The sequence below is a fragment of the Cyanidioschyzon merolae genome, chromosome 18 (assembly GCF_000091205.1).
Source record: "Cyanidioschyzon merolae strain 10D DNA, chromosome 18, complete genome".
Classification (NCBI taxonomy): domain Eukaryota; phylum Rhodophyta; class Bangiophyceae; order Cyanidiales; family Cyanidiaceae; genus Cyanidioschyzon; species Cyanidioschyzon merolae.
Genome location: NC_010144.1, coordinates 394088 through 418678, shown reverse-complemented (window position 1 = coordinate 418678; position 24591 = coordinate 394088). Strand labels below are relative to the sequence as shown.

General features: G+C 56.6%; 8 protein-coding genes and 1 non-coding gene across 9 annotated transcripts, besides 3 other annotated features; 5 read left to right on the top strand and 4 right to left on the bottom strand.

The window, feature by feature from the left end:
- Nucleotides 1-1249: part of a sequence feature (possible transcribed region) that runs on past the window's edge.
- On the top strand, nucleotides 642-2360 carry CYME_CMR169C (hypothetical protein; the record flags this gene model as incomplete). Its single annotated transcript, XM_005538395.1, has 1 exon — nucleotides 642-2360. The coding sequence occupies one exon, from the start codon at nucleotides 642-644 to the stop codon at nucleotides 2358-2360; it is 1719 nt and encodes a 572-aa protein (XP_005538452.1).
- A 623-nt stretch (nucleotides 2361-2983) lies between these two features.
- CYME_CMR168C (hypothetical protein) lies at nucleotides 2984-3490 on the bottom strand (the record flags this gene model as incomplete). Its single annotated transcript, XM_005538394.1, has 1 exon — nucleotides 2984-3490. The coding sequence occupies one exon, from the start codon at nucleotides 3488-3490 to the stop codon at nucleotides 2984-2986; it is 507 nt and encodes a 168-aa protein (XP_005538451.1).
- Nucleotides 3491-3770: 280 nt separating this feature from the next.
- Nucleotides 3771-5000, top strand: CYME_CMR167C (methylenetetrahydrofolate dehydrogenase / methenyltetrahydrofolate cyclohydrolase; the record flags this gene model as incomplete). The annotated part of the gene is made up of 1 exon (XM_005538393.1): nucleotides 3771-5000. One exon carries the CDS (start codon nucleotides 3771-3773, stop codon nucleotides 4998-5000), a length of 1230 nt encoding a protein of 409 aa, XP_005538450.1.
- Nucleotides 5001-6869: 1869 nt separating this feature from the next.
- Nucleotides 6870-9213: a sequence feature (repetitive element).
- A 432-nt stretch (nucleotides 9214-9645) lies between these two features.
- Nucleotides 9646-11595, top strand: CYME_CMR165C (sigma subunit for chloroplast RNA polymerase; the record flags this gene model as incomplete). The annotated part of the gene is made up of 1 exon (XM_005538392.1): nucleotides 9646-11595. The coding sequence occupies one exon, from the start codon at nucleotides 9646-9648 to the stop codon at nucleotides 11593-11595; it is 1950 nt and encodes a 649-aa protein (XP_005538449.1).
- Nucleotides 11463-13186: a sequence feature (possible transcribed region).
- On the bottom strand, nucleotides 12777-14182 carry CYME_CMR163T. Its single transcript, XR_002461609.1, has one exon. It is a non-coding gene; the product is annotated as a hypothetical transcript (transcript).
- A 520-nt stretch (nucleotides 14183-14702) lies between these two features.
- On the top strand, nucleotides 14703-15740 carry CYME_CMR162C (similar to mitochondrial carrier protein; the record flags this gene model as incomplete). Its single annotated transcript, XM_005538391.1, has 1 exon — nucleotides 14703-15740. One exon carries the CDS (start codon nucleotides 14703-14705, stop codon nucleotides 15738-15740), a length of 1038 nt encoding a protein of 345 aa, XP_005538448.1.
- A 1303-nt stretch (nucleotides 15741-17043) lies between these two features.
- CYME_CMR161C (WD-repeat protein) lies at nucleotides 17044-19395 on the bottom strand (the record flags this gene model as incomplete). Its single annotated transcript, XM_005538390.1, has 1 exon — nucleotides 17044-19395. The coding sequence occupies one exon, from the start codon at nucleotides 19393-19395 to the stop codon at nucleotides 17044-17046; it is 2352 nt and encodes a 783-aa protein (XP_005538447.1).
- Nucleotides 19396-20184: 789 nt separating this feature from the next.
- Nucleotides 20185-21426, bottom strand: CYME_CMR160C (similar to polyadenylation factor I complex subunit FIP1; the record flags this gene model as incomplete). The annotated part of the gene is made up of 1 exon (XM_005538389.1): nucleotides 20185-21426. One exon carries the CDS (start codon nucleotides 21424-21426, stop codon nucleotides 20185-20187), a length of 1242 nt encoding a protein of 413 aa, XP_005538446.1.
- A 754-nt stretch (nucleotides 21427-22180) lies between these two features.
- Nucleotides 22181-24046, top strand: CYME_CMR159C (similar to COP9 signalosome subunit Csn2; the record flags this gene model as incomplete). The annotated part of the gene is made up of 1 exon (XM_005538388.1): nucleotides 22181-24046. One exon carries the CDS (start codon nucleotides 22181-22183, stop codon nucleotides 24044-24046), a length of 1866 nt encoding a protein of 621 aa, XP_005538445.1.
- Nucleotides 24047-24591: the final 545 nt, after the last annotated feature.

Here is a 24591-nt window from a genome sequence, read left to right as displayed (position 1 = left end):
CGGAAGCCCAGACAGCGTCTTTCTCGTCCGCACTAGATATTGGCTTGCCACCGGAAACACCCTCGTGCCGGTACGCCCGCGAGGAACACCCATTGACGAGTTTGACCTGGAAACTGGAGTACCCGTCCAACTTTTGGTGATGAAATGGTCTATACTGGACTAGGATCGATGCATGATCAGGGGCAAACTCGACACAGCCGTACCAAACGCCTGATATCGGTGTGTATGTCGATTCAAAGAGCTGGGCTCACAGCCGAGAAAGGCGTCCTCCTCGACGATCCTTGTCTCTAAAAGCGCATTCACGAAAAACATTGAGAATCCAGACAAAACCTCTATTCTCTGTTGCTATCAAAGGCGAGAACGGCCCGCGCGAACGCGATATACTTGTTGCAGCACGACGGACGCCGCGGAAGCGACGCTTCGACGCCAAAATCTTTGCTGCCTGCTGCACTGCAATATATTGAACTGCACTGAACTGAGGGGCTCCGCTGCTCCACCCTGTTCTGGAGCCGGTGGTCGTAGCGCACAGAGTCGTCACCGGAAAAGTTCAAGCCCCGGTGAGCGCCAACGTTCGCGCGTTCTTCAGGGAGCCTTGCCCGGCACCACGTTCCTGAGCCAACAGCGCACAGCAGCTTCAAGGTATGGCTTCGCGAAAACGCTTAGCGGACACGCAACTGAATAAGGACAGCGCTCTGGCTGATGATGATTCCGAGGAGCAATGCAGATCTGCCGACACTAGACCGGCGGGAGGCACCAACTCGACCCAGTGGAACGCAGCACCGACCCTGGCAGGACGTCGCATCGTTCGCGTTCGCCGCACTGGAGCACAGGCGCTACCCAGCTCTGAACAGAACGCGGGGCGGAACTCCGCGGGGCCCGCTACCCAAGGCCTCAGCAGCGAAAGCACAACGCGGAAACTGCCCGTCGCACAGGCGTCCAGCGAGGCTGCTCGTTCCGTGGAGAAATCGCCCGCTTCCACTCGGGAGTCGACTTTGACAGCGGCTCCAGTATCGACGCAAGAAGCAAATCGTCTATCTGGTGGTGCTCCCGGCGAGCAAGTAGCGTCGACAGCGCGGCCTCTAGGCTCGGAAGCAGCGCTCGTGCACAACTCCTCCGGTGAGGATGGTGCTGCGCCTAAGCATCCTGCATCCGGTGACGCTGTCGAGAAGCGAGCCGCTGGGACAGCATCTCCGCTTCCACCAGATAACGTGTCCGCTGCAGTGCCCAAGGCCGCACCGCAGGCAGTGCCTGCTCAAACAGCAGAGAAGAGGGCACGGTCGGTTTCTGCTGGAGTTGGATCCACCGAGACAGGCAGCGCAGCGAACTCGGAGACCATCAGCTCAGGTGCTGTCGCGTCGAAGGCGGCTGCGCTCACAGCTGATGCTCCCTCAAGCGCAGGCGACTCCGAGGCTGGACAGCGCTCGAACAAGGAGAAGCAGGCCGACGACGTCCCAAAACATGATGCCGAGAAAAATCAACCTCTGTCTGGCGCCGCGAAGGTGTTTGCTGGCTTTACGTTTGGAAACTTGTCAACATCACACAGTGAAAAAATGACGGGACTGGCGAGTTTCCGTTTTCAGGATGCGACAACGCCTGCTCTGCAAAACAATGCATCCGCACTACCGGGTAGCACGCCGCTCTTCCCGGAACTAGCTGGTGGAGCGGCCTCGAAGGGAACGCCCTCAAGAGTCAAAGTTCCTGGCCGGGCTCTAGAATCCACAGATGGTAGGCATTGCGGAGAGCATGACGCGTATGTAGAGGCATCCGAAGGCGATCATAAGAGCGCCCACGAAACAGCTCATGACGACGACGACGACGATGATGGTGGTGGTGGTGGTGGTGGTGATAATGACGACGACGCCAACGTATCGGAGGCGATGCCATCAACGGTTCCAGATATTTTCAACAACGAATCTGAAGAAGAGATGCGTCTCCAAACGCGAGCAAAACTCTTTGAGCTCGTCGATAAGCAGTGGCGGGAGCGAGGACGCGGCCTCCTCCGACTTTTGTACCATCCATCTAAACAAACTGCTAGGATGGTGATGCGCGTTGACGGAACGTTGCGGGTCATCCTGAACGTTCCGATTACGCGGGAGACCCCGCGGCTCGACGAGGCCGGAGAAGCGATGGTGCGTTTTGTTGCAACGCAAAACGCAAGTGAGGAGGCTGCCGATGCAACTGCGAGCACAGCCCCATCAGGTACTGCGTCCGGCACAGTCACTGATGCGCCAGCGCCAAACGCGCAACGACGAGCTCAGGTATGGTGTCTACGGTTCGCGCATCGCGAGGATCGCATACGTTTTGGGGAAATGTGTGCTACTTTGCAACGGGTGATCGGTCAAAAAGAACAGGAAGCGTAAACGATATCAACTGCGCAAACCGGTCGATCCGAGCACATCCACCGACGTGGCTGCCAACGCGTTCGTGCGCGCAGGTATGAACGCAGCGCCCTGTAGTGTATGGAATATCGCATTGTCGACGGATCGATGCTACAGTCTTGCTCTGTACGTGGTAGTCAGCACGGACTCGCGGTGTCAGGGTTGCCCAGTGTTGCCCAGCAGCTGCGTAGACAGTATAGGTGGGCTCACACCAAAAGCTGCTCTTCACGCTGAACCAGCGCACTTTCGTACATTGGGTAATGCGGCTAGCGCTCCGTGCGCGTTCGCTTCACGGAACTCTTGCAACATACCGGACACAGGTCGAGCGACGCTGCATGTTTCATCGTGCGACATTTCATTGCGTTCATGTGAAAGCTCCTCGTGTCCCTGCCATAGAGGGAAAATTAGCGCCGCGAATGCCTCGCCTCTGGTGCTGCCTCTTTCGGGCGGGTGGAAGCGCTTCGCGTTGTCACGCAGAGGCCGCGGACAAGAACGCGCCTCAGTTATCATGAGGGTTCCTCTGGAACCCAGCACAGAGCAGCGCGTGCACCCACCAGACAAAACTTATGCAGCCTGCACCACGCGCGTTGTCATTTCCCATAGAATCAACCGCAGCTGAGGCACCGCCCTGGACAGTCGGGACAGCGCACCAGCTTCTTTCCCAGGCACGTCTCGCAGAAGAAACGATACACCTCATCCGGCTTCGCCGGCCGCAAACCCGAACCATTGCAGGCCGGGCACTGAATCATACCTGCGTTTTTGCAGGTAGGGCAGGTCTCGGGATCAAGAGCCCGTAACCGTTCGATGTCCGCGAGGTACTGCTGAGACTCGGCATCAGTCGGCAACGTTCCGAGGGCCTCTAGTGATTGGCCGCCACCACCACCACCATCGAGTGCCAGCTCGCTCCGCACAGGTTCACGAAACCCAAGAGCCCCTTTCGTCGCTCGCTGATAGAAGCGTTGCATCCCTCGTGAAGGACGTCCCCGGCAACGTGGCACGTGGCCCCCAGCAGCGAGGCGCCCCGCCGCTGCACTGAAAACAAACGCCTGCAACCTGCGCTCACCGAGTACTGCAGTTTTCCCGCACATCAACGCATGTTCGAAATATACCATACTCCACACAGTCTATTCGCCTCCGTACGTATTATATAGCGCTTTCGATATGCCAAGAAGTCGATCTAACTGTCCATAAAGTGAACAAACAGCTAGCAGAAGCCTTCAGTGTGCTGGAATGTCGCCCTAGCGGCATCGCCAGCAGCGCGCATCTCGACATGTCGGCGCATTGGCGTCTAGAGACCGGCGCGCCTGCCCCGCCGACGGGATGCCCTCCAGTGTACCAGAGAGGTCGGCAGAGGCCGATCGAGAGAGACGCCTCTAGAGTCCGAGCGTTTTCATGGGAAACGCCCCTCGTGTAGGCTTACGCACAACTGCACCCGTTGTCCTTCAACATAGTCCTAGTGGAACACGGTACCTGGCACCGGGCTTCACCCCACAAGGCTCCTGGTTTGGGCAACGCTGCAGTGGACGGCAGCGCACACCGGGGTCGCGGGTGGCCTCGGCACAGTGCTCGCGGCGTCGACGCTATCGCTTCGCAGCAGCAGCAGCAGAGCACGCGAGGCTTCCTGCAGAGCAGCGGGTTGCGCTTCGCCTCCAGTTGGGAAGTTTCTCAGACACAGGGACGTTGAAACACCCGGTACAGTCTTTGGGTCCACCAGTTGCTATGCAGAACCATAGCGCAGCGTCGCGACTACTGGACGGGAAAGCGATAGCGAACCAGGTAAAGAACGAAATAGGAGGCAGGGTACGGGAACTGAGCAACCAATACGGTAGGGTTCCCGGCCTTGCCGTTATTATTGTTGGTTCAAGAACGGACTCTCAGACCTACGTGCGGAACAAACGAAAAGCCTGTGAGGAGGTTGGGATTCACTCGCTGTTATTTGCGCTGGAGGAGAGCGTCTCAGAAGAGGAGCTCACTTCCTTGGTTCGTCGGCTGAACGCGGATGACAGTATAGACGGCATTCTAATTCAGCTGCCGTTACCAGAGCATATCAAAAGTGAGCGTGTTCTGCAAGAGATATCTCTGGAGAAGGATGTGGATGGCTTCCATCCGTTGAACATCGGGCGTCTGTGTTTGAAGAGTCCGCTGTATCCACCGCTGGCGATCGCGTGCACGCCGCGCGGCTGCCTGGAACTACTCGACCGGGCCAGTGTGAAGATAGAGGGCAAGCATGCCGTTGTGCTCGGCCGAAGCAATGTCGTCGGTTTACCGATGGCGCTCCTGTTGCTGCAGCGGAATGCCACGGTTACCGTCTGTCACAGCCGGACGGCGGACATTGCAGAGCAGGTCGGACGGGCGGATATCGTCGTGGCAGCGATTGGCCGCGCGAACTTTGTCAAGGGTAGCTGGATTAAGCCCGGGGCGGTTGTCATTGACGTGGGTATCAATTCAGTACCAGATGAGTCTGCGCCCCGCGGCTATCGTCTCGTCGGAGACGTCGAGTTCGATACCGCGAAAGAGCGCGCTGCCCTGATCACACCGGTACCTGGCGGTGTCGGACCGATGACGATTGCGATGCTGCTCTTGAACACGTTGCAGGCTTTTGAGCGGCGCTTCAAATCGTGATCCAAAGGGATTCGGGGTCGCGAGCGCGAGCCCCGAGGCACCCCCTGGCGTTCATCTAGTGGCCATTCATGTGGTCTCTGAGAGACAACTCGATCGAATTTTCGCCACAGGCTACCACGAGCGCTGCATCGTGTCTATAGATGCGTTGCGCCGAACAGGAGCCTGCAGCACAGGGGAGATGGAATGTGGAGCGCAGCTCGCCTTTTCGCTGAAGGTCCACGGAATCGTCGTTTTTTGCGCAATAACGGACGCTGCATCGACCTTGGCGAGCGATGGACGCACTTATGGATGCATCCGTATACGTATCCACATTCACGATTCGTGCCGGGCACAGATATCGGTTTCGCCTAGCCGCAATTGCATCTGCATCGATCCGGGGGGAGCTGCTATCCGTAGCCTCTCGCGACGCTGGACCGCTGGGACACCTGCGTAGGTTTTCATGGCAAATGACACTGCGCTGCTGCTGAGGCAAGCACTCTCGAGACTGAACGAAGGCGTGCTTCCTGCTGCAGTCTGAATCCAGGTAAAACCTCTCTGCGTAGTTTCATCACGCAGCACCTCCATCCACTGATATGAACGGCCCCAGGATCGATGAGGCGGTATCGGTGAGCCTGCGACCTCAGTGGAACGGGCAGCGATGCACTCCGGGACCCTTTTTTGAACGCATGCGCGAATACCATGAAGCCTGCGCCATGCTCCGCGGCACGAGCGGGCGTATAGGGTTGCGCGCTGCCACAGGCTCCGCTACCAGCGGTTTGATAGGGCGCAGCGTTCAAGCGTCTATGCTATGAATCCCGATTCTCGTCTAGGAAATTGGTCTGCAGGCATCACGACGCTGCCATATCCGAGAAGAAACAAGTGTCCATTCCCCAGCTGCCGACAGCACCAGTGCATCCAGAGCACTCCCGATCCACTGTATCGACATGTTTCACTAGCAATACATCGGCGGCCGTGCACACAAACCGCTTCGTGGACATGACCTCGGGGCTGCGTGCGCATCGACGCTACACGCGCTATCGCAAACGCTCACAACAGCCTCGACGCATACCACAGAACATAAGAGATAACGAGTACACTCGGAGGAGACGTATGCACCACGGAACTTGGAGGCAGGACCTAGATCGATGGATGCTTTCCCGATCGCTCATCTCAAGCGCGCAGTTGAGGAACGCTTGTCCATCGAGCGACCTGTGCAATGAAACAGATCATGGACGAGGCGATCACCAGTTGATGGATCCGCGGGGATGACAATGGCGGTAGCGATTTTTTTTTCGATATCAAAACGTTTACATGAACCATGGATCTCAGATTGCGGCATAGATAATGGCTTTCGGGGAAGCGCCCATCATCATGCATCCTACCTTCAAGTTCCATTACTTACTCTTCATCTCGGGTATACTGATCGTTTCGAACGTTCTACCGTGTGCCGAGTGCCTGCGCTGAGCACCCGCTGCAGCGCCTACACCGCTGGAGCAGATGCTGCACGTAGCCAGAACGGCTTTGCCATACTCCCGATGGTGTCGGCCCGACGAATACTACACCTGACACGGAATCAGAGCTAATTGTCATTCTGGGAGCCTGAAAACTGGGCAGACAGCCCTACTGCCTGCAGCAGCGCCAAGCGATATGCTCGGAGATAGTTGCAACATGGGCGACGCCCAGACACAGCTTAACTGCCCCTAGTCTCAGAGGAAACTGCGTTGCGGACGAGTGGCTCAGATTTCACTGAAGTACCTGCCACTGAAGTACCTGCCACTGAGTGCAGCATGAAACACAAACGTGACAGACTCGTCCGGCTCGCGGGACCTTCCGTCAAGAAGGCTAACTTTCGACAGTACGGAAGCGGTTTCCCACGTTCAACGTTTATCGTAGAGGGGAAAGGAATTTTTGTATCGTTGGTAGTTTATCGTTAGTCTATGTTCTTGTTGGTACATAGTGCGCTCGATACGCGCACCCGGGAGATCCGGCAGTCACGAGACATGACGCGCATGTCGCCGTTGAAGGGAAACGCGATTCTGATCTTTCGCGTGTTGTTCTATCGTACAGGGTGTATTTGTGTGAAAGTGGCCGCAAGTATAGCTTCTCAGTTCCATTGTGTTTCAATCCTCAGGGGGGGTGTATTCGATTGATTTTTCGCGCTACATAGCAGAAGCGATCAAAGCGCGTTCTTTTTCAAAAATGGAAACGTATGGAGAAGCAAGTGGATGATACCGGTGGTACAACCTCGCCGGCTGCCAGAGAAAGCGAAACAGAGTGCCGAGCCAAGTGGAGCAGGAGAAGACGAAGAAGCTAAGGCAGGAGACCCGACTTTACATGCTGTACGAAAGACGAAAGTACGACGAGATGGTGGTAAACGCCTGTCTTCGTAAACATATCAAGGATCCCTACAAGGAAAAGTTGCGAGACGCTATCAGGAACCGTGTCGATTCGTACCCCATGAGTGTTATAAAGGCTTCTTTAGGAGTCATGCATATGGCGAGGGAGATGTACGAAGACGTGGCGCATACGGAAACAGTCGAGATTCCGGACGAGTTTTCGACAAGACCTTTATTCGTCACCTGATGCTTGGCACAGGGGAAACGCGGACGGAAAATGAGCTAGTGCACGTCCTCCACGAAAACTTCGCGGAATTCCGCTTCGAGGGTACTCGATACAGGGGTGACCGGGATACTTACACATACGGGGCGATGAAGTACCTCACGAACCTGAAGAAGCATTTGAGGATGAACCTCGAACGTTTTATGATATGCGCCGTGTTTGCAATTTACCCGGGCCTGTCTCGCAAAGGAATATGGGCGATTATCAACGGTATCACGAACGATCGCAAGCATGAAGATTAGATCGAATTCGTCGACGAGAAGAAATCACGCAGGAGCACGAATGAAGCTTCTGTAATCCGTGCTGTTATACAAGAGCACCGTGCAGTCTCGGGGCTGGCGAATTCAAGAGAAAAGATATCAGAGCTGAAAAAAGATAATGAAAGATACTATCGCCTCATTCTGTGCTATTTCGCGTTTCTGGACCGAGCGCCAGAACGCAAGGCGGAAATAAAGCTGAGTGACGAAAAAATGAAGAGTGGGAGAGACGGAAGGCGGCCCTAATGGGGAAGCGCTCCAACGTCGTTCCAATGTGCACCATCAAGTCACATTTTGTTACTACCGGCTCCAGAGTCCTTCATGGCATCATGAAGGAGATCAGTCCCGAGTTCGATGTAAGGAGGGCAGAGTTCACAGGTGAGAACAGGGAGATGCACTGGAAGAATATCTTCGTTTTCAAACGTCTCAAAATAAGCAAGCAAAAGTTGTTCACTGGGTTGATCGAAACCGATGGAGTAGCCCTGTGTGTACACTATCGGCGGTTGAAGGTGGATCGTCCAGTTCCGCCGCTGACGAAGCATGAAGATGAGAAGGAGAAGGATCCTGCGACACAGAAAGTGCAAGCTAACGACTTTACGGTTGGCGCGACGAAGCATGAAAAAAAGAAGGAGGCGGGTCCTGCGACGCGGAAAGTGCATGAGAATTGCTTTGTCGGTGGCGCGGACCCCGGGAACACGAATATTATAACCGTCGCTGTACCCAAGCGTGGGGGAGATGATACCGACGGCAACTTGCGTCAGAAAGACGTGCGTCTGTTGAGGTTCTCGAGAGCGAGATACTATCGAGAATCGGGAATCATGAATGCAAGGAAGAAAATTGAGACGTAGAACGATGGAATGAAGGATCACCGGGAAGCTTTGAGCGAGGTGACTTGCCGCGGAGCGGACTTTAAAGCGTTTCTGAAATTCATGGAAATTCGTGTTGCTCATTGTGAGGCGCTGTGGAAAGAGTACACAAAGCCCTTTTGGGCTCGTCTACGTATTCATCTATACGGTGGGAGGCAGCGTGCATCTGCGAATTTTTCCAATGAGCGCCTTCAAAGAGGATAAAAGTCAGAGGCTCGTAGTAGCACGCGGAGCAGGGCGCTGGAAGACCCGAAAAGGGTGTACGCCAGCTCCAACGACAAGAACGTACAAGCAGTGCGCAAGGCGTTTCGTTACGATACCTGTAGATGAGTTCCGAACATCGTATACACACCACGGGCTGAGGTGTACACTCCAGCGGGTCGATATGGAAAAGTGCCAGCGGAGCCCTGAGGATATAAAAAAGTTCGGACCGCTGACGGAGGAGCAAATGGAAAGGAGGGCGAAAGTTCGAGGGCTACTCGCATTCGTAAGTACAACCAACGATGGCAAGAAACGGATGGAGTTTGTGAACCGAGACTTTAACGCCGCAATCAATATCCGGAGATGTGCGGTGCTGGAGAAGAGACCTCCAGCGTAGACATGAGAAAACATTGTTGGACAACATCCCAAAGTGGAACTATATTAGAAACAATTGGAAGCAGTCGTGGGTGGCCGGTCGAGAAAGCCTCGGAAGCGTCTGCGCGTCAGTTGGAGGCGTTTTGTCTACGCGCATTCGCCGCCACGACTGTATACGGCCAGTGACAGCGTTTTTCTTTTGAAAGGCGGTTGTCGTTCGTGGTACTCCCATTTGTCGAACCAGGGACGTGCTCTGCTCAAAAAGGCTACTTGGTGAAGCTTGGTTCTTCGAGCTGGACTCCTATTTCTTGAATTTGGGAGGGCATCGAGACAGACGTGGCTTGGGCAATGTTCACGCAGGGACGTACCGCGAGCGCTGAGGCGCGCTGCTGCAGGCTAAGCAGCGACGGTGTAGGTTTCGTCACGGCGACGCTCGGTCTATGGAGGGTGCGCCCGCTAAAGCAACTGGATCTGCCGCGTGCCGGGCAGCGGTTGCAGCACGGCAAGACTTGCCCTGGTCGCGGTGTGAGGCTAGTTGTGGCCGAGCCGCGCCTCTTGCGCAGCTGTCGCTGCTGCGCGAACACGAACAGATCACGAGACCTAGGCGCTGAGTACGCTCTCGAAAAGCATGGTTTTGTTGATGGAGCTAGAAAACTTGAGCCGGAGGCGAACAGTGTTTGTGCCCCAGCACCGCTAGGTCCCGTGGCACGCGACGAGCAGCGTGAACATGTGCCCAAGTCAGTGGACAGCGGTACGACTCCGGATGCGAGTTCCGGTGCGCAGCGTACGCCCGAGCGAACCGGCAGCTCGCGTCGTCGTCAGGCGAGAGCTGCAACGCTTCGTGTTGGCCAGTCTACGTCGGCAGTACCTGATTCGCCGCTCCAAACCCCTTTGGAGGAAACTTTCGTTTCCGTGGATAATCGCCTGCCGGTACCAAACTGGGAGGCGAAGCACCCTGGCGGGCCTGGGCAAGCTCATATGCGTGAAACTACCTCTCCGAGCGCGAAAACACGTTCAAGTAAGAGTGTCCGGCCAGCTCGGCAACGTCAGTTGTCCAATGCCGACCAACGACTCAGCCCAACATCTCTGAATGATGCAGTTCACAAGTTGCCACAAGGATCACGTCGATCCCTCTCTACGAATCCATCCGCCGTAGTGAATGCCCGGTGGGAACGCATCCAGGACAGCGAACGTGCAGCGGATGATGACGGACCGAGCATTCGGGAACTCGACTACAGTGAAGATGATCCTTCCGACAATGAGCCGCTGGCGTGGGAGACATATCCCGAAACCCCTCGTGCGCGTTCCAGCGAGAGCAGTACCCTGCGCTGGTACTTGCGCATGATCGGACGTGTGGATATGCTCACCCCTGAGGAGGAAGTATCGCTTTCACGTCAGATTTCACGGCTTTTGCATTGGGAGCGCAAGCGAATCGAGCTCCACGGGGCACTGGATCGAGCACCAACGGATGATGAACTCGCAGAGCATCTCGGTGTCGACCCAGAGCGCTTTCGCAGGAACCTTGCCGAAGCACGGCGAGCGAAGGACCGTATGGTAGCAGCGAACCTCCGACTCGTGGTGTCCATTGCCAAGCGATACATGCGCAAAGGTCTGCCCCTGGAGGATCTCATCCAGGAGGGCTCGCTCGGCCTCATTCGGGCGGCAGAAAAGTTCGACGACCGACGCGGATGTCGTTTCAGCACCTACGCGACCTGGTGGGTGAAACAGAGCGTCATGCGCGCGCTTGCGGACCAAGGTCGTATCGTTCGGCTTCCTGTTCATATGCATGATCGCATACTCGCCGTTCGCAAAGCCGCGCGCGACCTGAGCATCGAACGGGGCTGCGAACCAACCGAAGCGGATATCTGTGAACGGTTGGGAATATCCCGGAAGCGCTTGCGTGAATTGCGTTCGCTTGCAGTGCAGACCATCTCGCTGGAATCCTCGGTTCGGTTTGGGAACAACCAGTCTGGCTCGGAACGAGACCGCACAACCCTTGCGGATTCGATCGTGCATGAAAGCGCTTCGCCTGAGGAGCAAATTGAGCTGAGCATGCTTCGTGAAGATCTCGAGCGTTCCCTCCAGTTGCTGAATCATGTGGAAATGAGGGTTGTGCGTTTGCGATACGGTCTGGACTCGGGCATTGCCAAGACAATTGATGAAGTAGGTGCGCTGGTGCGTTTACCGCGTGAAGAGGTTAGAGCGATAGAGAATGCTGCGTTTCGAAAACTGCGTCATACTAGTGGTCTAGTCGGCTTGAAGGATTATATTTCCTCGCTGAACACAAGCGCACTGTAAATCGACGCGCTATGTATGTCTGTGTTTGTGGATGTGTTTTTGGGTACGTGCGCAGTTGCCATTGGACGTTCCATGAGCCGGTTGCGATGCGCCAAGGCCTACTGCCTCTGGCAGGCGCTATGGACCGCTGCTCTTGTCCTCGCCGGAACTGGTGCTGCGGAGACAAGCACTGCTTACCAGGTACCGCTGAAGCTAACCAGAGCGCACGCGAACAATATGCGCAGGACGCAGACCTGATGTAGACGTCATTTGGGTACGCTGTCGCTGCCTCCGACGCCATCCAGAGAGAACACCGCGCTGGGCACGCGCAGCATGAGCAACGCGGTAGTGGTGGCGCCAGTGGTGCTGCCGGCATAGGTAGCGGGTATCGAACCCTGCCTCATCGGCAGGGTACGTTGTCTGAAGCAGCCGGTGGTGCAGCGTTCTCCCTACGAAGCTGGTCGCTGCAACGGTGCTATCGAGCGCTGACGTATTTCGGGCTTGGGTCACATGGGTTGGAAATTCCCAGCCCAAGTAGTCTTGCTTGTGCAACGTGCCTTGTGGAAGTAACTAGTGTTCATTCGCTGCATTGGATGTGTCTGATATTTGTCTGCTCCATTGGTAGGTGTGAGACACATCGTCCGGATTCCGTAAGCATCGAATGGCGTTTCCGTTTTGAGCTCGCTGCTCAAAACCGACCCAAGCGTCAGAAGCGGGCGACTTGCGAGCCGCAGTGCTACACAAGGGACTGTTTCGAAACACAATCTTCGCGAACATAGCATCATGAAAAAAGATGATGCGTTAGCAAGTCGAGCGTCGTAGCCAAGCTGTCTGTAGTAAACACGCAATGTACGCAACGCGTGCGAGGATCACTGTTCTCGGTTGCAGCAGCATTGTGTCGTGAAGGTCGATTCATGAACACGTCGCGTCGCGATCATCACCACTGCACAGGGACTTGGACTCGAGGGTGAGCCCCGACCAGTGCGACAACCTTGCGGTGGCACAAATACGAGTCTCAAAGTCGCGCAGAACACGAACATAGCTGCACTCGCCCACGTACTCGCTTGCGTTCATGATGCATGTGCAATACCCGTGTCAGACGATACACTGGAACACCGATCTGCTCAAGCTGCTCATGCCTTTCGATGTTTCGGAATCGTTTTAGAGGTACATCTTCGACATTCCAAGTGCAGTCATAAATGATGAAGGATTCATACGTGTTTTAGAGGGCTCAGTCGTCTTTTCGAAGTGGATCATTTGGTTCTGTGCCGCTGGCATTCGTGATGGCACCCGAATCGGCGTATGATTCCTGACGCCTTCCAACAGGGTTCCCGTAAAATACCCGGCGCCCTCATCCGAATGAAAGGTACAAGGCTCCGCTCTTCCCATAGCGTTACCTGCAGCATGCGCAAGTGACGCACACTTCAATTTTTCGATCGTTCTGCTTCATGGCAACACCCAGACGCAACGAAGCGTCCCGCGAGATTGACGAAGAAGAGAACTCGACGTAGTCCTTTGAAGACCTGATCACAAGTTCACGCCTCAAGTTCATTGAACGTCTCTCGTCAATTGAGTCGCGCCATTCGGAGGGCATATCCGCCTCTCTGCAAGGCCATCGACAAAACGGATTTCCATGGTAGCATGATACCAGTCAGAGGATCCGTGCTCCCTGATGCACTCATCTTGCCTGTTCCCATGAGAGTGGATCCCGGGTCCGGACCTGCGTCATCGCGTTGCACGAACAGGGCGTAAACGTTTCGAAATATCTCGATATCATCTCCAACCTGGATTTCCCTTCCCGAATGCGCATCATCACCGACAACATCGCGTCCCATCCGTGCTGTTTTGTTCGGAAAACTGCACGCGCTTGCGCATGCAGCGACAGCGTACTCGCCAGAGGGATCTCTCAGAAGAAACCCCTGATCACAGAGTGCGGTAGTGTGCGCAGAAGAGGAGGACACTATCGCGTGGAGCCTTCTTCAACCGTCAAGGGCACGGACCGAGCGATGAAGCACGCGTTCTCACGCCGCCCTACAGCCTCTGGAGCGTCACGAGTTTTTGTGGTCGTCCGAGACCATCTGATCACAGTCATGAGTCACCGGTGCGAAGGGTGCGCACCGAGCCTGTATACCACGAAGGTGAACATGGCAAGCGAAGCCTAGATCGCATCTTTGGTCTGTGCAGCTAATGCGTCGCCAACTGCAGAACGCAGCAAGTCGCAACTTGAACACTGCTATCAATATCATTCGCCGATGGACAACGGAGCTTCAGGGAAAGAAGAGATCTTCACATTGAAAGTCGACAATAAGATAGGCAAATAAAGGAGTCACAAAAATATCCCAGAGACTCTCGTGTTACAGACAACGGAAAGAGACGCAAACCGTAGCGTGTACGTCCGTGTGAGGTACGTCGACCGATTCCAATGCATGCTGACACGCATGCACGTCCGCTGGCGCGAACGGGGTCAGCACTCAGGAGCTCTTTGGATTCATCAAGTTTCGATCCCTCTGATAACAAGCCTTTTCCGAGCTGGTCGAACCCAAAGTGATCTATAAGGAAGCTGAGCTCGCTTCCGTCATTCCAAGCAGCGCCCTCGTCGCCCAGTGTCGCAGGGTTCCCGCGTCTCCGCGAGCGCCCGCTGCTGCATCGCCAGGGAAATGCAGCTCATCGGATCTGTATTAAACGATACACTTTAGTACAAGAAGGACAGCAGGGTATCGGTCGCCGCATGGGGATGCACGGCACGCGCACGCCAGCCGAGGGCGTGTACCCACTCCCGAATCTGGACCGTGGGGAAGCAAGCATGCCCCGCTGTGCTGCTATCGAAAGCGCTGTGCGAGGTACAGAGGCTACGTGAGAAGACTCGAGGGATTTGTCGGTGGTTTGATCTAGATACCTGTATGGTTCCACTGACCAGCCCTCGCGACTAAGCGACAGTGTGTGGCTGCTTGCGGCGGTGGTTCGTGGCGTTACCGCACCCCAAAACGAAAACCTCGACCGTGCGCGCTTTCACCCGTGTACCTCAAGCGCGTGTACTGCCAGAGCGAGGACGCGCTCGCTGCTCTGGGCAAATACGCCTGGATGATTACCTCGCTTCCAAACGGCAAGCCGAAGCACAGGGACTGGCCATGTCAGCGTCTGGGGAACCGGTGACGTTACCCGATTCCTCAGCAGCGAGGATGTCGCCGCCCTCGACAGCGCACGAACCGGCTATTACCGACCTGTGCAGTTGGTCAGCCGTAGCTGGCGTTCTGGCGCGAACCGCTGTGCAACCTCTGGATACCATTCGGGCGCGCGTGATGGTCTCCAGTAAGCCGCTCTCGATCTGGGAGACGTTGCAGCGAGCGGGCACCGAGTCGTGTGCCCGGTACCACCGTCGCCTGGGCCGCTTTGGGGCTTTTGTTCGTTCGCTCTACCGCGGCTACACAATTAGCGTGCTGGTGCAGGCACCAGCAGTGGCAACTTACCTTACAGTATACGAAAAAACCAAGTTCGCACTTGCCGAGTTCGAGGCAGCGAGTCGCACATCGCCGCATCGACGACCGCTCATAGATCTATCCGCCAGCAGCCCCTGGAATCACCTCTGCTCGGGGCTGGCGGCAGAGACTGTGAGCGCTGTTTTCTGGACACCAATGGAAGTGATGAAACAACGCGCTCAAGTAGCGACTTGTGATGCGGATGCGACTTTACGAACATTAGCGCGCCGTCTCTGGACAGAGGAAGGTGCACGTGCCCTTTTTCGCGGGTACCTGCTCACCATCGGTGTGTTCGGCCCATACGCGATGCTTTACTTTGTAACCTATGAACGGCTAAAGCGGTGGTGGTCGCGATTTCTCACGAAATCCGAGTCACTGCCATCGTGGAGCATCCTTGCGAGCGCTGCGGCGAGCGGAGCAGTCGCCGCTGCCTGTACCACACCGCTCGACGTCCTGAAGACCCGGTTGCAGACGACGCGGTTGGCCGCAGGAGAACGCCTCAGTCTCTGGCGAATGGCGAGCGCACTCGTTCGAGAACAGGGTTACCAAGCGCTGCTCCGAGGTCTGGGTCCGCGAGTTCTATGGATCGTACCGAACACCGCCATAACCATGACGGCTTTTGAGTACTTCAAAGCCCAGGCCAGCTCCCGCACGGTTTCCACTGCATCACTGGAAGGGGTCGCGTCGTGAAACGCGGGCGTTTCATTGTGATGCCTGCTGGTGCGCATTCAGGTTCAAAAGTCGCCGCATTCCCCGACGATACGAGTGGTTGCGCCTTATTTTACGCTACTTGAGGGAGCATTCGCCAGCTTCTTGCGGATAAGTGAACGAGCACGTTGTCCGTCGCTCTGCATACACCATGAGGTCGATGTGCACAGCCATGCAGGCGGGTGCCTTGCACGGTTGCCATGGCCGAGCAGTGTTACGACGCCAACAGCCCGAAGCGGTCCACGGAGTTCGCACGTCAGTCGTGTCTTCGGGATCCGAAAATGCGGAGTCAATTGAACAAACGAGCAAATGCTTCCAAATGAATCTCCAGCGGGCACCGAGCTGCAGGCGCTTGCGTCGACACACCTCGCGCCCTGATGAACTGCGGCACCGCTCAGCGCTCTTGGCCTTCACTGGCGCATATCCTTTATGATGTCATCTGATGCGATATCAAACAAAGCCCGTGCAGTGGATGCAAACTTTGGAGGAGACTCTACGCAACATAGCGCCTACAATTCCGGTCTGCATGTCAGTGTCGGACAGTTGCAGCGCATACACCGAGGTACCAGCGGGACGTGCAAGAAAATCATGCCCCTGGTACGCGATATCGCCCGATCGATCGTGCAGGAACTCAACCTAACCGATATTTCTCACCAGTCGATCCTTCAGGATCCTGCTGCGTTCCTGCAGGCGGCACCGCATATTGGGAAGCACCAACGTTTGCGCCGCTAGCCGGTTCGCACCGGCTTCGAGGCATTGTAATGGCGGTATGTCTTCGGAGGGCGACTTTGACAGCAGCGGTCGCTGTGCATCCAATGTCGCAGCACACACCTGTGGGAGGCCTCGTGCCCAGAGCGTTCGCTGGGCAGACCAAACTGCCGACGGGAAGCGTTGATCGCTGGTGACACCATCTACGCCTCCTCGGACAGTCTCGCCGTTGCCGGCAGCTTGGGCGTATCCAGGGAATGCTCGCGCTCGGCAACGAAGAAAGCCTCCGTAGATGACACGTACCGCATCTGGAAATTTATATACACTAGAACATGAAGCAAACGAATGCAAGTCGTGTCGCTGCGCTTCACGATCACCGACCGAGAAACGCATTCGAGGGGTCGCAGCGACCCAAGGCTGCACGCGTTGCAGGTAAGCCGCTCCCAGCTGCCTGTGCTTCTCCTCGAACTAGAAGCTGTCCATAGCGCGGAAACGTTTCCCATGAGCTTGACCGTCTTGCACCACGGATATCGAGGCAAACGCATGCCAGCAACATGCTTCGCCACTCGAGTGCATTTCAGTGATCTTCAACACCAGCCGGTCGCCAGATGAGCGCCTGACCATCCCAACCAGCGCTGACAAGTACTCCGGGCAGGCGCGGACTCCAACTCATTTCTCGAACTGCGGCTTCGTGTCCACGCAGTGCCGTGAGCGGCATGCCGCTCACCGTATCAAAGAGACAAATGCGCCCATCTTGGCTTCCGGTGTAAATGTATCGCCCACTCGTTGTAGACAGAGGCGAAAAGTAGGCTCGAATCAGGGTACTCAAAACCCGCATACCAATGAATGTGTAAAGCGAGTTATCCCCGCGAAGGGTTCTTCGATTATCGAGTGGCGGATTCACCATATCGTTCCAACGGTAGTCGTAATGCGTTGGACGCGGCCGCTCGACCTGACTCGCTTCTCGCAGCAAACGAATATCCCATAGCTTGCATCGCTGGTCTTTGCCGATGCTCACCACATAGCGCTGGTCAAGCAGGTCCGTTGCGCATCGGAGTTGCGGAGCGACCTCTTCTCCACGCCACGACACGTGTGTGATACCCTCGGTGTGGCCCACAAAGGAGCCGCAAGGCCGGCGAAGGTCTCGACGATCCCATACGTGAATATAGGCGTCATCCGCAGCACTGAGGATGAGGTTTGCCCCCGCTACCGCCACGCTGTTCACGTCATCCTGGTGAGCTCGCAGTGATGCCACCGGCGCTTGCCGCTCCAGGCGATAAACGACGAGATCACCGAAAACATGACCCGTGTGGCTGGCACCCGCCACCAGTTCCGATCCATCAGGTCGAAAACGAACACTCCATATCCCAAGGCCGTAGGAGTTCTCTGCATCAAGCAAGTTAGTCCAGCCGGCTGCTGCACCGGTTTCGCTGCTGCTCTGGTCAAGGACGAGATTCGCAGGTGCCGCAAAACTCAGCGCCTGCTGCGCCTCTACTGCATCCAACCGAACCAGATAAACACGTGGCGTGATCGAAGCGTACGCGAGCCAACTGGTGCCGTCCGCTTGTCGAGACCAGTCTACGTCGGTTACGGTCCAGCGAAGGTCCCGAGCGATCACCTCGCTTACCGGCAAGCGAGCGCGACAATCCTGCTCCGAAGGAGGTCGCTCCCATCGCTCCAAAAGCGAGTGCTCCGGTGAACCGCCGCACCACTCGAACACATCCAGAGCACTGGTGTCGTACAAGCGGAGGCGTCGATCCTGGCAACTCGTTACGAGTAGTCTTCCTTCATCAAAAAAGCGACACCCGTACGCTCTCGCTGAGTAGACATCGAGTTTGCGCAGCGGAAACTGCGGAACATAGTGCTCCTGCAGAGACGCCATCGCAGCGTCATGGAATCCACAGGGTAGGGATCGACTTGCAGCTCCGGGCGCTCGTGTACTACATGCACCTGGATAAAGTCGCGACCAAGGCTGCTGAAAACTTGAACAAGTGTCGGTAGAGGTAGCTGCACTGATCCCAGCGGCCTCAGAGGCAGCTCGCGGATCACCGTCGCTGAGCGGCTGTGAGTAATGCACCGGAGGTGCCGTTGGCTGACGAACGTCCACAGAGCGCAGGAGCTCCTTCTCTAGAAATAAAAATCGATACCAGAAAGATGAAAAATATTGAGCATCCAGTGGCAGGTTCGACTCAGTTGTCGGCGGCAGCAAGAGATGCAGGAACTGTTCCAGACGCTCGCGATGACATTCCGCGAGCAGCTGCGGCGGCTCGGTCCACAGACGACTCTTGGTTGCTAGACCCGGCATTGGGACCGCCTCTGCGGTACATTCACGCGCTCTCAAGGCGTCAGGAACCGAGCCGAGGCGAATCGCCCAAACTGGGCGCAGAGCAGCGTCCGTTTCATGCAACGGGCTCCGGAAACGCTGCTGCGAGCCGTACACCACGCGACTTCCGTTGCGCTCGCCTAGCCAGTAGCTCAAGTACGTCAAAACAGCTTCCATTCTCTCGATGTCTTCAATCGAGCGTTCTCGTTCACGTCCTGACTCATCCAGCTGCCAGAGCGCTTGTGGAAAAGCGATATCCGCTTGGATAGCGGCACGGTTCACCCCGACGTTCGGAGCCAGACGACTCGATGCATAGCGTTGGAACTGCAGGTGTTGGCGACGCGAACGGCGCCGTTGACTAGGTCGCTCACCACTTGACTCGGTTTGAAAGCTTAGGGACACGTCTTCGAGGAGTGCTCGCAGTCCCTGAACAAGTGCCGCACCGAGTGCGCTCGCGCTCCACTCGTCCGACTCGTTCGCTGCTGAGCGTGACGTGCCACTGCCGTCCTCGCTAGCTGGTGTAGCTGCCGTGCTCCCTGTTGGCGTACTTTCGTGTGATGCAGTCTCCTCCGACCGAGAGCTTCCTCTGCCTCTGAGGCGTGGCATTGCATCAACACCACCAACAGCAACTGGAACCCAAAAGCTATTCGCGCAAGCAAGTTCGGTTGGGAATGTGGCTTGACCGGTGTCCTGAACGGTTGCTGGAAATGCACTGAGGTGCGTTTTTCAACGTGCAGTTGCCTTTAGCGGCTTCATGCGCTTATTCTATCGAATGATGCGAATGTACCTGGGATGGTAGGGTTTCTAGAACGAGAGCGTGGTGTAGCGTGTGGTGTTGCGGCGGGCGACGGTGCTGCGGTATAGACGATGCTGAAGGTTGTCGCGGGTAGGCTCCGACTAGCCGCCTTCTCCGAACCGGCGTTGGACGCATCAGCGAGAGTTCAGCAAGCCGTGTTCTTTACGAGGAGACGAGCGATCGACCTTGAGGCGTTTTCGTCTTCCGACGCGGTTGCGTGCACCATGAGCGTTTCCTTGCAGGGCTCGTGCACGCCAAAGTGACCGCTGGATATGTCCTGGTCACGATTGGTGGACCCAAGCGAGAAGCGGTCGTTCATCAGCGTCAGCGGCACCAAAAGTCGTGTCGAGGAAACGCAATGACAACACACAAGCACATTCGCACACACATACACATATCCAAGAGAGGTGCTCGCTTCCGTTGCATGGCGACGGACGCACATCGTTTGGTGCTCTACTCGGTTGCCGTCGAGCTCCATCGATACCTGGATGCGCTGTGTCGCCCCAGCGCAGGACATGTAACCCCCAGAGGCACTCTCGGTACGACAAGACGCGCCAGGATGATGACCATAAGCGCATCACCGCAGCGAGTCCAGGTTTTCAGCGGGACCTGTCCGCGATGCTCGGTGCTGGTTCCTCATTCACCCGTTTCCGCTTTCGAGTGCGATCATCGGATGCCGTGGCTTGAGTCGGCTCAGCGCGATCTGCTTCTCCGGAGTTTGCCTCAGAGCTGGTTGTTTCATGACGGTGCATCGTTTTTGAACTGGATTCTGGAGTCTGGGCTCCGGTGTTCTGGCTCATGATTTGTTGGCGCACCTGAGCGAGACGCTCCAAGACGTTCTTACTCGGCAGCAGGGATGGACTCGAACCAGCCACCTTCCACGCAGTCCCAGGACCTTTCCCGGTGCTCTTGGCGGTAGACTCGACGTCTCGTTTGGGCTTTTCCTCTTCCACCGCTCGTCGCGGTGGCCTTTCGCGAGCGTTCCCCGCGCTTATCGCTGCAGAGCCGGCACCAGCCTGGCCGGGACGCGTCGGCTTGTCGCGTTCCCGTGATGCCGTCGCCTGGTTCATTGTAACCTGACGGTGCAGGACGCTTGTCTCCTGGCGCATTGCAGCCTGGTGTTGACAATATATTTTCCAGGTCTCCTCTGTAAACCCGTAATTAAAGTAGTCAGAGAGTACAGCGCCGGGCTCCCGCCAGGGCTTTTCATCCAACTGCTCTAGCTCAACTTCGTAGAGACTTCTCTGTTTGCCGGGAACAACATTTGCCATGGTTGGTTGTGGCAACATGCTCTGAAGCAACGCTGACGATTGAAGCGAGGCCTCGGCGTTCATCATGCCGAGACCTGCGGCAGTGCCGCCCTGCTCGGCAACACCACGCCCTTCCTTCGCGACTTCATTCCATGATGCAGCAAACTTGGCTGCCTGCTCGCCAATCGCGGGTTGCGAACTGCCCAAAATGATATCCACGTCGTCGTCCGATGATTCTTGATCCTCTTCTTCGGCGTCGTCCTCTTCGTCTGAGTCGTGGAGATCATCGCTGATGCTAGGGTCGGGCGCTGCACGAACTCTGGAGGTCTCGTTCGCGTTGCGCTCTGCCTGTTCGAGTCGGTCAGCACCACGCTTGTCCGAAGGTGCATGCGCTTCGACTCTGTCACGCTCTGAAGCGCTGCTACCTTTCGACGGAGCGGCTCGGAGAGGCTGCACCTTCTGTTTCGCTGGGGCGAGCGCTTGCGGGAACTCGATTCCCGAGTAAAGGTCGACTTCGTCATCGTTATCAGCCGTCGTCGCGGTAGCGCTTGGCGCGTTCGGTTGTTTACCGCGAGACTGCTGCTGACTCATGCTCGTAAATGTCAAAGCGTCTGTTTTGTTTGCCTGATGAACTATCGAGTCACAGGACGGTGCGGCGGTTATGCGGGTACTCCACTGTGCCGTTCCACAGGTCGCGAAACAACGTGACTACGACGCTACACGCGGCGTGCTTTTCGGCACCAGAGCCCTCAGTTGAGCGGAGACAGCTCCAAGCGGAATCCGAGCGGGCGCTGCTGCTCGCTAACCGAGCGTCTTGCACGGAGTACAGCGCCACAGTGTTAGAGATGAAGTGGGCGCGAAACAGCAGCAGTAGCAACTGGCGCGCTTTTGACAGCTTTTTAACGCACGGTCTGGGATCAACGAGTCGCGTCCGAAACGCCCAGTCGCGTCGTCGTTGGTACGAGCCAGCAACCTGAGAAGCGACCACCGTTCTGCTCCAGAAGTTGCTCCGTTCTATCACCAGCCTCCAGTCCAGTTTCCCCCTTACTCGAAAATAAAGGTTCAGCCCAGCAAAATCAGTGCAGCCGCTGGAAGCACTTCTACAACAACTGCCGCTGTTCGGATATAGGACGTAGTCGCGGGTTGCCTCCGCTGGACGTCGGCTCTGGGCGGTGGCGGTTGCGAAGCAGCTTTAGACCTTCGAGCGATTGCAGGTGCACCTACTGTTGCACTTGCTATTGTGCCTGTTGTTACATCCACTACTACTACTACTACTGCTGCTGCTGGTGGTGGTGGTGCTGGTGGTGGTGCTGGTGGTGGTGGTGTTCCGTGCTTTTTCCTGGGCATGGGAACACCAGCTGGTACACCGCCAGAGTCAAGTTGGAGCCAAGTGCGCAGCTCGACACCAGAGTACGCCGTGCTTCTGGAGAACCTGTACTATGACGGGGAGAGCCTGCAGGAACGCGGGGATCTCAGCGGAGCGGCAGCCTTATACGAGCGACTGCTCTCCCTGGAGCAACCACAGAGAGAAAGCGAGTGGGGCGTTCGTGCTCTTCACCAGTTAGTCATTATCAGCGTCTTTGAAAGAAAGGACTATAGTAGGGCACAAGCGCTCCATGAGCGTCTCCTCTGCTACTTCCACACAGCGGTCCCGCGTACGCTGGTAGAGTTCGTGATCAGCCAGCTGCTGGACTCGCTGGCCTCGGAGACGTACGTTCCTGCGAGCGTACTGGAGCGTTTGCTTCAGGCTACCATAGACGCTCTCGACGCAGCTGGTGTTTCCCTGAATAATCGATTGCGGTTTCGTACCGTGGTGCGCCTTGGGCAGCTGTATCTGGACACGGGGGCCTTGTGGCGGCTGAGCACGCTTCTGCGCCGCTTGTACCGCCACGCTGGTATACGGCTGGGCGCCGACCCAGCGCTGGAGCCCAAGTCAGCCTCGCTGAGCGGGCAAGTGAGCGCTCCACGACAACCGGGCGAGCAGCTGCTGATAGGTGCGCTCTCTGGCTCTCAGCTACTGGAATTGTTTGCGTTGGACATGCAGCTGCAGCTCGTTCTTTGGGGCAAGCTCGCATCAGTACCATTCCAGTTTCCACAAGCCATGGAGTACCGGTTGCGACATACAGCTCAGGATACGTCCCCGGCCGCATCGATAGGTCGAAGGAACCGCGACTTTGTAGCGACAATGCCTCCGGACTCGTCCGCAGTACCTCGTACGGTGGGCGTAGCACTGAGCCCGCCTGGTAGACCGGGCGTACCGATCGCAGCAGACGACGGATTCTACGCTTCTCGTCTCTGGCGACTGTATCAAGAGGCCATGCGCTTGAAAAGCGTGCTTAAAGGGGTTCTTGTGAGCCCGCGCACCCTAGCGATCATTCGGACCTGCGGCGGCAAGTTGTATCTGGCACAGGGCTGCGTCACGGAGGCCGCACGGGAGTTCTACGAGGCATTCCGCCATTATGAGGAGGTTGGTGCGCCGGAACGCTTCGCCGTTCTACGGTATCTTGTTTTAGCGAACCTGCTTTCGGGAAATACAGTGGACTTGTTCACAGCCCCGGAATTGCAGACCTACGGTTCGGAACCCCACATGCGGGCCCTGGGTGATATGATTCATGCTTACGAGAAGGATGATCTGGTGCTGTTCGAATCTAGTCTCGAAAAGGATCGTGCAATGATCGAAGATACGTTTCTGCGTCCGTTCACTGAAACACTGTCGAGTCGCCTGTGGCAGCGGGCTGTCTTGCGAGCCGTCCACCCGTATAGAGCGATCACACTGGCAAGTTTGGCGAAGCGCCTTGGCGTAACGAGGGAAGGCGATAGCATCGCGCAAGTCGAGCACGCTGTCGTGCAGCTGATTTCGGATGGCCGCCTCATCGGACGCATTGATCAAACGCAAGACGTTTTGCTGGTCTCGTGGCGGCAGCGAACGACAGGTCTGCTTTCCACAGATTCTCCAGCTACAGGCACAGAGACTGAATTTGGTTCTTCAGCGACATCTGGAGTTCCCGCCTGGGACGACAGCTTCGTCAATCCGACGCGGTACTCAGAATCGAGCTATCCCGTCTCTGTGGCCGACTATCGGCAGATTCGAGACACAGACCTCGATGCTGATCGTGTCGATATCTTGTTGACGACGTGGTCGCAACGGTTGAAGCGCGTGCGGGAACAGTTTGCGCAACTCGGTGCCGATATCCCGCGAGTCGCTTCCTAAACGACCATCCGCCAGCGGCTGAACACGCCACAAGGCAGCGGTGATGGTGCGGAGGTTCAAGGCGTTCCGAGGGTTACGTCCGAACTGCGTCTCATACGCCGACATGCTTGCATGATGCATGCAGCAGCGGTTGCACTGCAGACGCCGCAGTTGACCTGTTGAGTGAGCGCGCTCGTCGCGGTCACGCTCTGGTGTGTTGCCGGGCTTGAAGGAAATCCGAACGTTGCACTGCGCGGTACGAATCATACCGTGCACATCGCGCGCTGTCCGGCAACGTCCACCTCAGTGCGATACCAGGCATGGAGCCTGACGCGCCGCCGGTTGCCTGCAGGACTGCGGCGCTACGGCTTCATGCGCAGATGTCGTATAAACCTGAACATATATGTATTTAATTGACACTAAAAAGGGTAAGGCGCGCATCGACCTGCCCGGTGTGCAGACCTTGTATAAAACAGTACATTTCTGCACTTAGATGACACTGATAGAATGGGCAAGGTGCGCATCGACCTGCCCGATGCACGCCAGCTGATCCGCGCTCATACACC